Here is a 10,616-nt window from a genome sequence, read left to right on the forward strand (position 1 = left end):
TGAAGGTTAATGGCAGATCGGGAGATGGGGACGTCCATTCATTTGTCCGATGACAAAGGTAAATCTGCATGGCCAGCTTTATTCTGTTGCTTCATTAACATCATTGGTACACTTGCTTCTGTTATCCCATATTTCCATGTTATCTATTGCTCCCAAGCCTCCCATGATCCAATTCTCTCTTGCTGAGGTGCGCCTATACTCCACTACCAGACCGGATTGATACATAAGGTGGCCCTAGGCTGGTACCACTCATCTCCCCCATTTCCCCCTTCATATATGCACGCACGCATGCTCAACTCTTATCAGGTCCAGAGCACGGGGATTGAGATGTAAAGAGCTGACCCCCTGCATGTCCCCAGTGCCTCAGAACCCATTGAGATGAAGCTGGGCCACCCCTAGAATTCTCCTGCCCTAGGCCTGGGCCTTTGTGGCAATTCCACAAATGCAGGCCTGCTGTTATGTTACCCATTTATTCTGACACACTGTCGCTCTTTTACTCAGTTATTTCTACATACACATGTTCCAATACTTTTACTTTTTAGCCCTCAAACTCCAGTGCTCTGTCACTCACACTCACTTTTGTCGGAATCGCCCATGGAGTCCTACCCTAAGGGAGGAACTCCACGATGCATCTGGTGCCGACACGTCGCCATGCGACAAAACGCATGCAACATGTCAGATGTTGTGAAGAAACAGGAAGTGAAGGAGAAATCGCAAGTAAGGACTACATTTATCTAACTGTCAGATGAAAATGCAGCTGCAATTTCTCTTTCTCTGCCTGTTTCTTCACAACATTCGAAAATTGCTACATAAGGCTACAGTTTCATTGTTCCTTATTATTTATCTTTCTATTCGAGCTTTCTCCTATTCATTTTCCAACTGCTCATTCAAAAGATTGCCTAGTTGCTGGGGGAAATTGGACCATAGCAACAGAAAGCTCCTTAAATATCTAAGCTGGAGAGCAGTTCAGAATCAAGTCTACAACATAATTACTTTAAGGGCTCTTACTGATGAGCGGTTGTAGCTGTGCTCCCCTGCGTTCCGTTTTTCTGCATTCAGCTGCAGGGGAGCGCAGGAATAGACGCATTACGTTTTTTCCAATGGGGCTGTACTCACACAGGCGCGTGTAGGCGCTGAACGCAGCATGTTGCGTCTCAACCTGCATTCAGCGCCTACACACGCCTGTGTGAGTACAGCCCCATTGGAAAAAAAGTAATGTGTCTATTCCTGCGCTCCTCTGCGGCTGAACGCAGAAAAACGGAACGCAGGGGAGCACAGCTACAGCATCATACCTCCCAACATTTTGGAAGTAAGAAGAGGGACGATTTTTTTTCTGCACGTAGCGCAGCAATTTTTTGGCCACACCCCTTTCTGTGGCCACACCCCCTAATGACCATGTTTGTTTTACAAAATTTGGCAGGTTATGAAAGTTTGAAAATATTTCTCCTTATCTAAACTGTGTTTTTGTGTCTCAAAATTGTTACAAAGTATCTTATTTGCACCTGTTAGCTGTTCTGGGCTCTCTGCTAAAAGCCAATTAAGTGAGAAACTTTGTTTCTTTTTCTGGCTGTTCAGTGCAGAGAAAAGAGGGACTTTCCAGTACAAATGAGGGACTGCGGGTTGAGCTGTCAAAAGAGGGACTGTCCCTCCGAAACGGGACAATTGGGAGGTATGCAGCATCTCGTCAGTAAGAGCCATAAAGTTGAACGACCCATTTAATCATTTTGGGAATGAATATGAGTGAAAGCAGCCATGATTGAACTGAAATAAAGAAGCCTCCTGCACACTCCCTTATGCAGGGGTGTAACTACAGAGGAAGCAGACCCTGCAGCTACAGGGGGCCCCAGGAGGTATAAGAGGCCCCAATTAATGAATAATTTCAACATATAGTGGTAAAAAAAGAAAACCTGTGGATATGTCAGGGGCCTTAAAATTAATTTTCTGTGGGGCCCAGTAAAATCTAATTATGCCACTGACCTTATGCAGCAGTAACCAATCGATTAAGAAAATAGTATAGCTTGATAAAGGCAGGAAAGCATTAAATCTTTTGAATAAAATGCATAAAACCATAAGAGACTAGCTAAATCCAAACCTCTATGTGCAGCTGTGCAATGTCCATTTAATGTATATACTACATACTACACTGCTTATTACTCAGTTATCAAGAATAAATATAATTAATTACTAATTAACCATTCATCATGTTAATTTTGCATGGGTGAAGTTTAAAATAATTGCCATATCCAATCTATATCTAACTATCCTTTGTGCTCTCTGGTTAAACACATAAGTATAACAGAAAATTACACACACACACGGGACCTGCTATCCAGAAAGCTCAATCGGATAATGGATCTTTCCATAATTTGGATATTCATACCTTAAATCTACTAGGAAATCATGTAAGCATTAACTAAAACCAATAACCTGGTTTAGCACCCAATAAGGATTATCCGGATCAAGCACAAGTTACAGAGAAAAGGGATAAAATGAGATCTATGGGAAATGACTTTTCAGTAATTCAGGGCTTTCTGGATAACAGACCCCATACCTGTATACAAATAATAATAAAAACTCACTTCACACAGCTCCTCTATTTAGTTTAAAATAATCCACATCTTTACACTACCTTTCCTACTAGTCTAATACCCTACAGCTGACTTACACAGATCTGTTGTCTTCAGCCTTTATAGGCAGCATAAACTCCCAGCATTCAGTGCAATAAGCTATAAATTCTGGCTGTAACCTGTTAGGTTATCAAGAGTGTTTCCTTGAAGTTGGTACTAAGGTGAGAAGAGTAGCATTACTACTTAATTGGTTACTACAGGTATGGGACCTGTTATCCAGAATCCTCAGGACTTGGAGTTTTCCAGATAATGGTTTGTTCCATAAATTGGATCTCTACACCTTTAAGTCTACTTAAACAAATCATTTAAAACTGAAGTAACTGCAACAGGTTTATTTTGTCACCAATGAGGTTTAATTACATTTTAGCTGGGATAACCTACAAGGTACTGTGTTCTTGTTACAAAGAAAAAGGGAATTACTTTTAAAAATTTGACTTATTTGGATATAATTCTCTGTGGGAGATCTCATCATTTTGAGCTTTGTGGATAATGGGTTTTTGGACAATGGATCTCATGTCTATATGATCAAGCTCTGACTTAAAGGGGTAGTTCACCATAATTTTTTTTAATACTTTTGTGTAATATTTGAAACTATTACTAGAACTACAATTGCTCTAGTAACCAGGCAGTGATTGGAACAAGAAACTGGACGATGGAATAGGTATGAGGTCCGAAAACAAAAATACAAAATTACCAAAATGTGACCAACATCGTTTTGGCATTTGGGGTTAATGAACTTGATTTGAAAGCTGGAAAGAGGTGAAGGGAAATGGTTACAAAACTCCTACTAAATGTAACTCGAAGGTAAACTACCCCATTAAATGTTTCTACACCTATATCTTTGACTAAACCTGCTGGTTATTAAGCATTTCTTTTTAAAGTAATGCAATGTATGTAATTAATTGCTATAACCCCAAAGTCTTTAGATTGGTGGCTCGTATAATGTTATACAAGATATACATGACAAGCTGCCGTCTTGTGACCCACGAATATTGGTTTATACAAAAGTTAAAACACTTTATTGGAAGGTAGCAGTGGGTTTTCTTTGGCCCAGTAGTCTGACAATTTAATGGCAATATTGTAAGGAACCTTTGTTTTCCATTTAATCATGGCTGTTTATCATTCTTCTGTTTTATGTTTTGCACTTCATTTTTGAAACCCCTAGAACATAAATTTGAGGGTGTTTTACACCCCAGATTTTACCTTCTATGCAAGGCATAAAATACTTATCTATCTGTTATTTTATTCTTTTAAAGGGGAACTACCATGAAATTGCACTTTAATATCATCGTCATTTTTTAATTGTCCTACAATCTAGCTGAAATAAGGACTGTAAGTCTGAAAAAATGTCTTAAGGATAAAGGTATTTGTAAATGGAATTGTTTCTGAAAGCAGCATGTTTGGTGCAAGCTTGGGGTTGCCTAGTGAAACAATGTAGTAAAAGCCAGTTAACTACCAATGCTGTGATGAAGCAAATCATTGTGGGAAATAGTCTTGGCCAGTGTCGGACCAGGAAGACCTATTCCCGGTGGGCCTCTTGCTTCTAACCATTTAGCATATTTTATGGTCATTCCCTAGTTCATTGTGGAAAACAAATGCTTAAGGGCTCTTACAGACTAGCGTTTTTACCTGCGTTCCGTTTTTCTGCGTTCAGCCGCAGGGGAGCGCAGGAATAGACGTATTACATTTTTTCCAATGGGGCTGTACTCACACAGGCGCGTGTAGGTGCCGAAACGCAGGAAAAATGCAGCATGTTGCGTCTCAACCTGCGTTCGGCGCCTACACGCGCCTGTGTGTGTACAGCCCCATTGGAAAAAATTTAATGCGTCTATTCCTGCGCTCCCCTGCGGCTGAAGGTAGAAAAACCGAATGCAGGGGAGCACAGGTAAAAACGCTTGTCTTTAAGAGCCCTAATAATGGAAGAATATATTAAGTAGATATAAAAGTCTAGGATAATAAAGAGGTTGAGTGAGGAGAGGAGGAATAATAGTTTGGAAAGTGAGTCCATGGTCTAAGGTGGGCCGACAGTCTAAGGTTTTCTGGTGGGCACCTGGCATCCCAGTCCGACGCTGGTCTTGGCTGGAGGAGAGCAGACTTCTTCTGCTACATTGTTTCAACTTCAGTGCAGAAGAGACAAGCCAATGCTGCTTTAAACTTTTTGCGTATACAAACGGATTTCAGATATACCCTTAAAGTGACAAAAGTGTGTTTTAAAGGAGAAGGAAAGTTATACTTGGGGGCAGGTCTGGACTAAGAATTAAAATAGGCCCTGGCATTTCAGGTACACAGAGGCCCAAAGCACCTTATAGTAGCCCCTCTGGCATTTGCCAGAACCCACAGTCTGGGCCTGCTTGGGGTGCCAAAAGTTAGGCACCCCCCAAGTTTTGGCATTTACTTCATGACACCCAAGGCTTATTACAGCGAGCACCACTGTACAATCTGCTTCTTCTTTCTTCTCGTGGGTGCGCATGCGCAGTAGAGTGAAAAGCCGAACTTTTAACAAAAAGGCCGACCATTTCGTTCTACTGCGAATGTGTCTGCCCCAGGAAATTTGACGAAAAAAGAAGCCGGAAGCCGATTGCTCTGTGGTGCTCACTGGAATAACCCCGGGCCGGTGCACTTTTCTGCTGATAGCAGCACTGGTCCAGGGTGTCAGGTAAGTAAATGTAATCACTTGGGGTGCCTAGCTTTTGTCACCCCCCAAGTAAAAATGGCTTTCCTTCTCCTTTAAGATTACATTTAAATTCTATTTTTCACTATTGCCACCTGAGCAATGTTTTTTATTTGAAGTCTACCTATATCATTGTCGTCAATATGCACCTCACAGTCTGATTTCAATTGGAGTTTCTAAATGCAGAATAGACACGGAATTGTTTCCAGAGCTGCATGGATTTTTATAAAAGTTTAGATTTTTATAAAAAATGTCCACATACAGCAGCTCGTCTGGTTGCACTGTATGCAGTAAGAAGCTGTGTGTGATCTTTCCTCTTATTTAGTACAAGTTTGTTTAGCAAACAAGATAATCAAGTAGCTGGCATATTTTCATAGGATCTCAGCAGTAAGTGCCAACGCAGCTTCTAATGCATGCCTCGGAAAGCTCACTAAATGCATTATGCCTAGTTCTTGGGGGTGTTTTAATGTGCAGCAATAAAGTTTTGTTTAAAACTGGTAATATTATATCCACATATAATTTCAGCTCCATGAAAGATGCTGGTGCACATTCTTCTCCTGCTGGTGACTGGTGGGCTCTCTCAGTCTTGTGGTAAGTCATGGTGTAAGTGATTTTCTGTATACACATAGCACCACATGTCAATGGTTAAAAATCCTTCACCTACTGGCTGCAGTGGACCCAACCAAAATCCCTTTTGATTATCTAGATGTCCTCCATATAATTTAGACCCAACATCCCACTTCCCTCACGTTGTTGGCTATTGCTTAATCCACTAACTATTACACCTACTGTTCATCTGGAGGTTACTTTAGGTCTGTCTGTTCAGCTGCCTTTCGCACCCCAGTATTCGCTCTACCTCCTGCCTGGGACGGGTACCTCGTTGCATTAATGTGTTACATAGTTACGTTAATTTAAAAAAAGGTCCCACATTCAACCCCTCCAAATGAAATCCAGTGCCCATACATACACAAGCTCACTGAACCCTCCATAATCTCAAACTATATTTACCAATATCTATACTAATTTTAGATTTTAGTATCGCAAAAGCCTTGTCCAAGAAATCATCCAAGCCAGTCATTAACTGAATCAGCATCACAACATCACCCGGCAGTGCATTCCACAACCTCCCTGACCTCACTGTGAAGAACCCCTACGTTGCTTCATATGAAAGTTCTTTTCTACTAGTCTGTAGGGGGAGCCGTACCAGGGGGGAGCCTCTGGTACGGTGATCCTCTTTATGTGAAAAATAATAGTCCTAATGAATATTGTTTCCAACCTCTCATCAATATTGTCTTCTGTTTGTTAGAACCTGTTGTAATAGTAGCCTCAAAAAACATGGTGAAGCAGCTGGATTGTGATAAATTCAGAAGCTGCAAGGAAATCAAAGATTCAAACGAAGAAGCACAAGGTAAGACTCTATAGAGGGGCCCCCCAAAAAAAAAATTAACCCTCCCCCAAAACTAATAGGATAGCTAACCTGACAAAAGCTTTACATTTGTGTGTCATACAAGGAGGAGGCAGTGCCGCAGTTGATGGCCAATCACCCAGTAAGCTCTGTATTTAAGGCTGTATACTGCATTACAGATGGAATATACACACTGACCTCTTCAGATGGGATATCCTACCAGACCTTCTGTGACATGACTACAAATGGAGGAGGATGGACTTTGGTGGCCAGTGTTCATGAGAACAACATGGCAGGGAAGTGCACTATAGGGGATCGCTGGTCCAGCCAACAGGGGAATCGAGCTGACTATCCAGAGGGCGATGGCAACTGGGCAAACTATAATACATTTGGATCAGCTGGTGGCGCAACTAGTGATGACTACAAGGTAACTGATCTCTGCTTGAATATGTTCAAGCTATTGTCCAAATATAAATCTTGTTCCTGTTTGTCATGTGCAGGTTTTTTTCTGGTTTAGTTACAATGTATGTGCTACACCTATAAGTATTATCAGACATGATCTTTCTGCATAAACTTCCAGAATCCTGGCTATTATGATATTAAAGCATATGACCTTGGGGTGTGGCACGTGCCCAACAAGACTCCCCTGAGTGTTTGGAGGAATTCATCACTACAGAGATACCGTACAACAGATGGCATCCTTTTCAAACATGGAGGAAACCTCTTCAGTCTGTATCGGGTAACTAAACTGCAAAGAGGCTAAAGGGATTTTCCTCCCACCTAACTTAGTGATATTACAGAACCTACCCCCAAATACATTGACTATTGAATGACATTGGGTCTTTTGGCCAGATCTGTTACATAAATAACTTGGTTATAACTGTTCCTCTTCTGGGCATTGGCTGTACCCCGCTTAAGGGCTCTTACTGATGAGCGTTTTTACCTGCGCTCCCCTGCGTTCTTTTTTTCTGCGTTCAGCCACATGGGAGCGCAGGAATAGACTCATTACATTTTTTCCAATGGGGCTGTACTCACACAGGCGCGTGTAGGTGTCGAACGCAGGTTGAGACGCAACATGCTGCGTTTTTCCTGCGTTCGGTGCCTGTGTGAGTACAGCCCCATTGGAAAAAATGTAATGAGTCTATTCCTGCGCTCCCCCGCGGCTGAACGCAGAAAAACGGAACGCAGAGGAGCGCAGGTAAAAATGCTAGTCAGTAAGAGCCCTAAATATTTCCAGTAACTGTGTGAATATAGAAACAGTCTAGCAAATGGAACTCACTAAAGAACACATCCTATTTAGTCTCCTAGGGCTTATCATTGTCTATGCACAGGTAGCACTTTGTATGGTAGATATTTATCTACAATACAATGTATATGCCTACTAAATGTTCCACAATGACTGTCCCGGTGCTGCTTAATAGATACAGTAATACAATATGCCAGATAATGTTCATTTTTTTACTTTAGCTTTATCATCCCTTATTCCTTTTTTCATAAACCCGCCCCACCCCCAGGTTCAAATAATTTAGGCTATGGGCACTGCTCTAGCTGTTTGTCAGTTGCATGCATATTTTTGCAGGCCAAATGCGTCTGCTCTGGTGAGTGACTTCTCACAAGCTGATCGGGTTCAAATCAATGGAGCAGGGGCACTGAGCAGATCTGCAAAAATACAAAGGGCAACAACAGTCGGAGCCAACAGCCTGTGTGCCCATAGCCTTAATGTCCTTAAAGGGGAACTATTGCAAAAATGAAAATTTAAGCTTCATTATACTGAAATAGGAAACTTTCTAAATACAATCGATTAAATATTCTGTACTGTTTCTGAAATAATCAAGTTTATCTTCACTATTCCTCTCTCGGCATCTTTCTCATCATTCTATCTTCATTGTGCGAGAAAAGGATGCTGAGAGTGGGGTAGTGAACATAAAAACTGATTATTTCAGAAACCATACCGAATTTTTATTTGATTGTATTTCTAAAGTTTCTTATTTCAGTATGCTGAATCTTATATTAAATGTTCATTTTCACGATAGTTCCACTTAACTGTTTTCTTGGCTTGATAAGCTCCTGGTCAGCTACCCATATGTCTTAAGTTTGTGTTTTTGAATTTTTTTTTTTTTTCTGCATGTTTTCAATACGCCATTGTATTGCTAGTAGTGATGGGCGAATTTATTCGCCAGGCGCAAATTCCTGCGATTCGTCGCTTCGTTTTTGGATTCCAGTGCATTTTCGCTGGCAAATGTGTACCGGCATCAAATCGGGCGTCGTTTTGCGAATTTTCCACCATTTGGTGGGAAGTTCGCTATTTTTTTTTTTCGGCGAAACGGCCTAAATTCGCCCATCACTAATTGCTAGAGTTGGGGGTGCTGCAAATAAGCAATTGCCCAGCCTACAGCACTTTAGTGACACCCACTATACACCCAGACAAAGGCTGAAGGGACAGTGCTTGGTTATCCCTAAATGTTATATAAAATGCCTTCTGCTGAGGGCCTCACTGTATCTCCCAGATCTGTTTAAAAAAAAATTGCTGTTAATTGTATCTAGGTGATAGTTTTAACTTTTTTTTTTTTTCGATCACTGTATTAACTTCAGATCTATCCGGTGAAATATGGTGTAGGAAGCTGCTCAAAGGACAGTGGCCCAACTGTGCCAGTAGTGTACGATCTTGGAAGTGCTAAATTAACAGCTTCTTTCTACTCTCCAGATTTCAGAAGTAAGGAATCGTAAACGGGAAGTGTGGTTTTTGTTTTTGATCATGCTGTTTAAAAAAAAATAAAAACATAATCTTGTTTATCCCCCACACCCCCATAGGTCAGTTTACCCCTGGCTATATCCAATTTCGGCCAATTAACACTGAAAAAGCTGCTCTGGCGCTATGTCCGGGAATGAAGATGGAGTCATGCAATGTGGAACATGTAAGTGTTGTAATCTTACCTTCCTAGGAAGCAGTCTAGAAATGAAATAATGTCACTTGCTGGTCTTGTCTGAAAGTCACCTTACCAATAAGTCCGCAACAAAAGGGAATGTGGAGAGTGGTGGAAAGAAAAAGCTGACAATGTAGGAAACAGTTGCTGAATTACCAACACTGGGCAAGTTACCCTGGTGCAATCACCCATGTCAACAAATTGGTAGTTCCGTTAAGAAAAGACTAGGCTACTGCTCTTATACCAGTGGGGCTCATTTGCCAATATTTCACCAGTCCTTACACTACAAATTCTGACTCTCCTCTTTTCTCAGGTGTGCATAGGAGGAGGTGGCTACTTTCCAGAAGCAGACCCTCGGCAATGTGGAGACTTTGCAGCCTATGACTTTAATGGATATGGAACCAAAAAGTTTAACAGTGCGGGCATAGAGATAACTGAGGCCGCTGTATTACTTTTCTATCTATGATCTGAAATCTTACTAAAAATAACTAGTACAAAAACAAGAATAGTAAGTGCATTGTTTGGCAACTTTATTAAACCACAATCCTGTCTTGAGATAAAAAAAAGAAATTGTCGTTTCTCTTGGTTGCTTTATGACAAAGTATTGGTCATACGTCATTGATAAGGACAAGCCTTGGGAGTGCACACTTATGTGTCCCTAGTTAGCGATGTTGGCAAAATCCTACACCAAGATATGGCACACTACTGCACCCTAAGGGCCAAGGCACACAATCTAATCTTGGCTCTGCTGCTCTCAGCCTGTGAGTACAAGGCCCTTTTAAGTAGAAATGTTTGTGGCATTTACCTCCTTACCCCAAGTCTTTACAGTTTAGTCCTTACACTCCAAGGTGGCACCCAGACATACTGTCCTCATTAGAAGGGTCCGGCTGCTCACTAGCTACTCTGATCCTAACTGTCATTCCTATAGCAAGCTATTACTACACTACCATGATATATTCACTTCCTTGGTCTACCTTTGCCCAGACTGA

General features: G+C 41.3%; 1 protein-coding gene across 1 annotated transcript; it reads left to right on the top strand.

Annotated features, from left to right (window-relative positions):
• Positions 1–2,772: 2,772 nt before the first annotated feature.
• cgl.2.S (egg cortical granule lectin S homeolog) lies at positions 2,773–10,193 on the top strand. Its single transcript, NM_001088042.1, is given in 8 exon segments — positions 2,773–2,788; positions 5,824–5,889; positions 6,605–6,706; positions 6,883–7,130; positions 7,284–7,442; positions 9,296–9,416; positions 9,515–9,618; positions 9,941–10,193. Coding segments are annotated over 7 exon segments (942 nt in total). The 5' UTR covers positions 2,773–2,788; positions 5,824–5,834; the 3' UTR covers positions 10,094–10,193.
• The last annotated feature ends 423 nt before the right edge of the window (positions 10,194–10,616 follow it).

Source organism: Xenopus laevis, chromosome 1S, assembly GCF_017654675.1.
Source record: "Xenopus laevis strain J_2021 chromosome 1S, Xenopus_laevis_v10.1, whole genome shotgun sequence".
NCBI classification, from domain to species: domain Eukaryota; kingdom Metazoa; phylum Chordata; class Amphibia; order Anura; family Pipidae; genus Xenopus; species Xenopus laevis.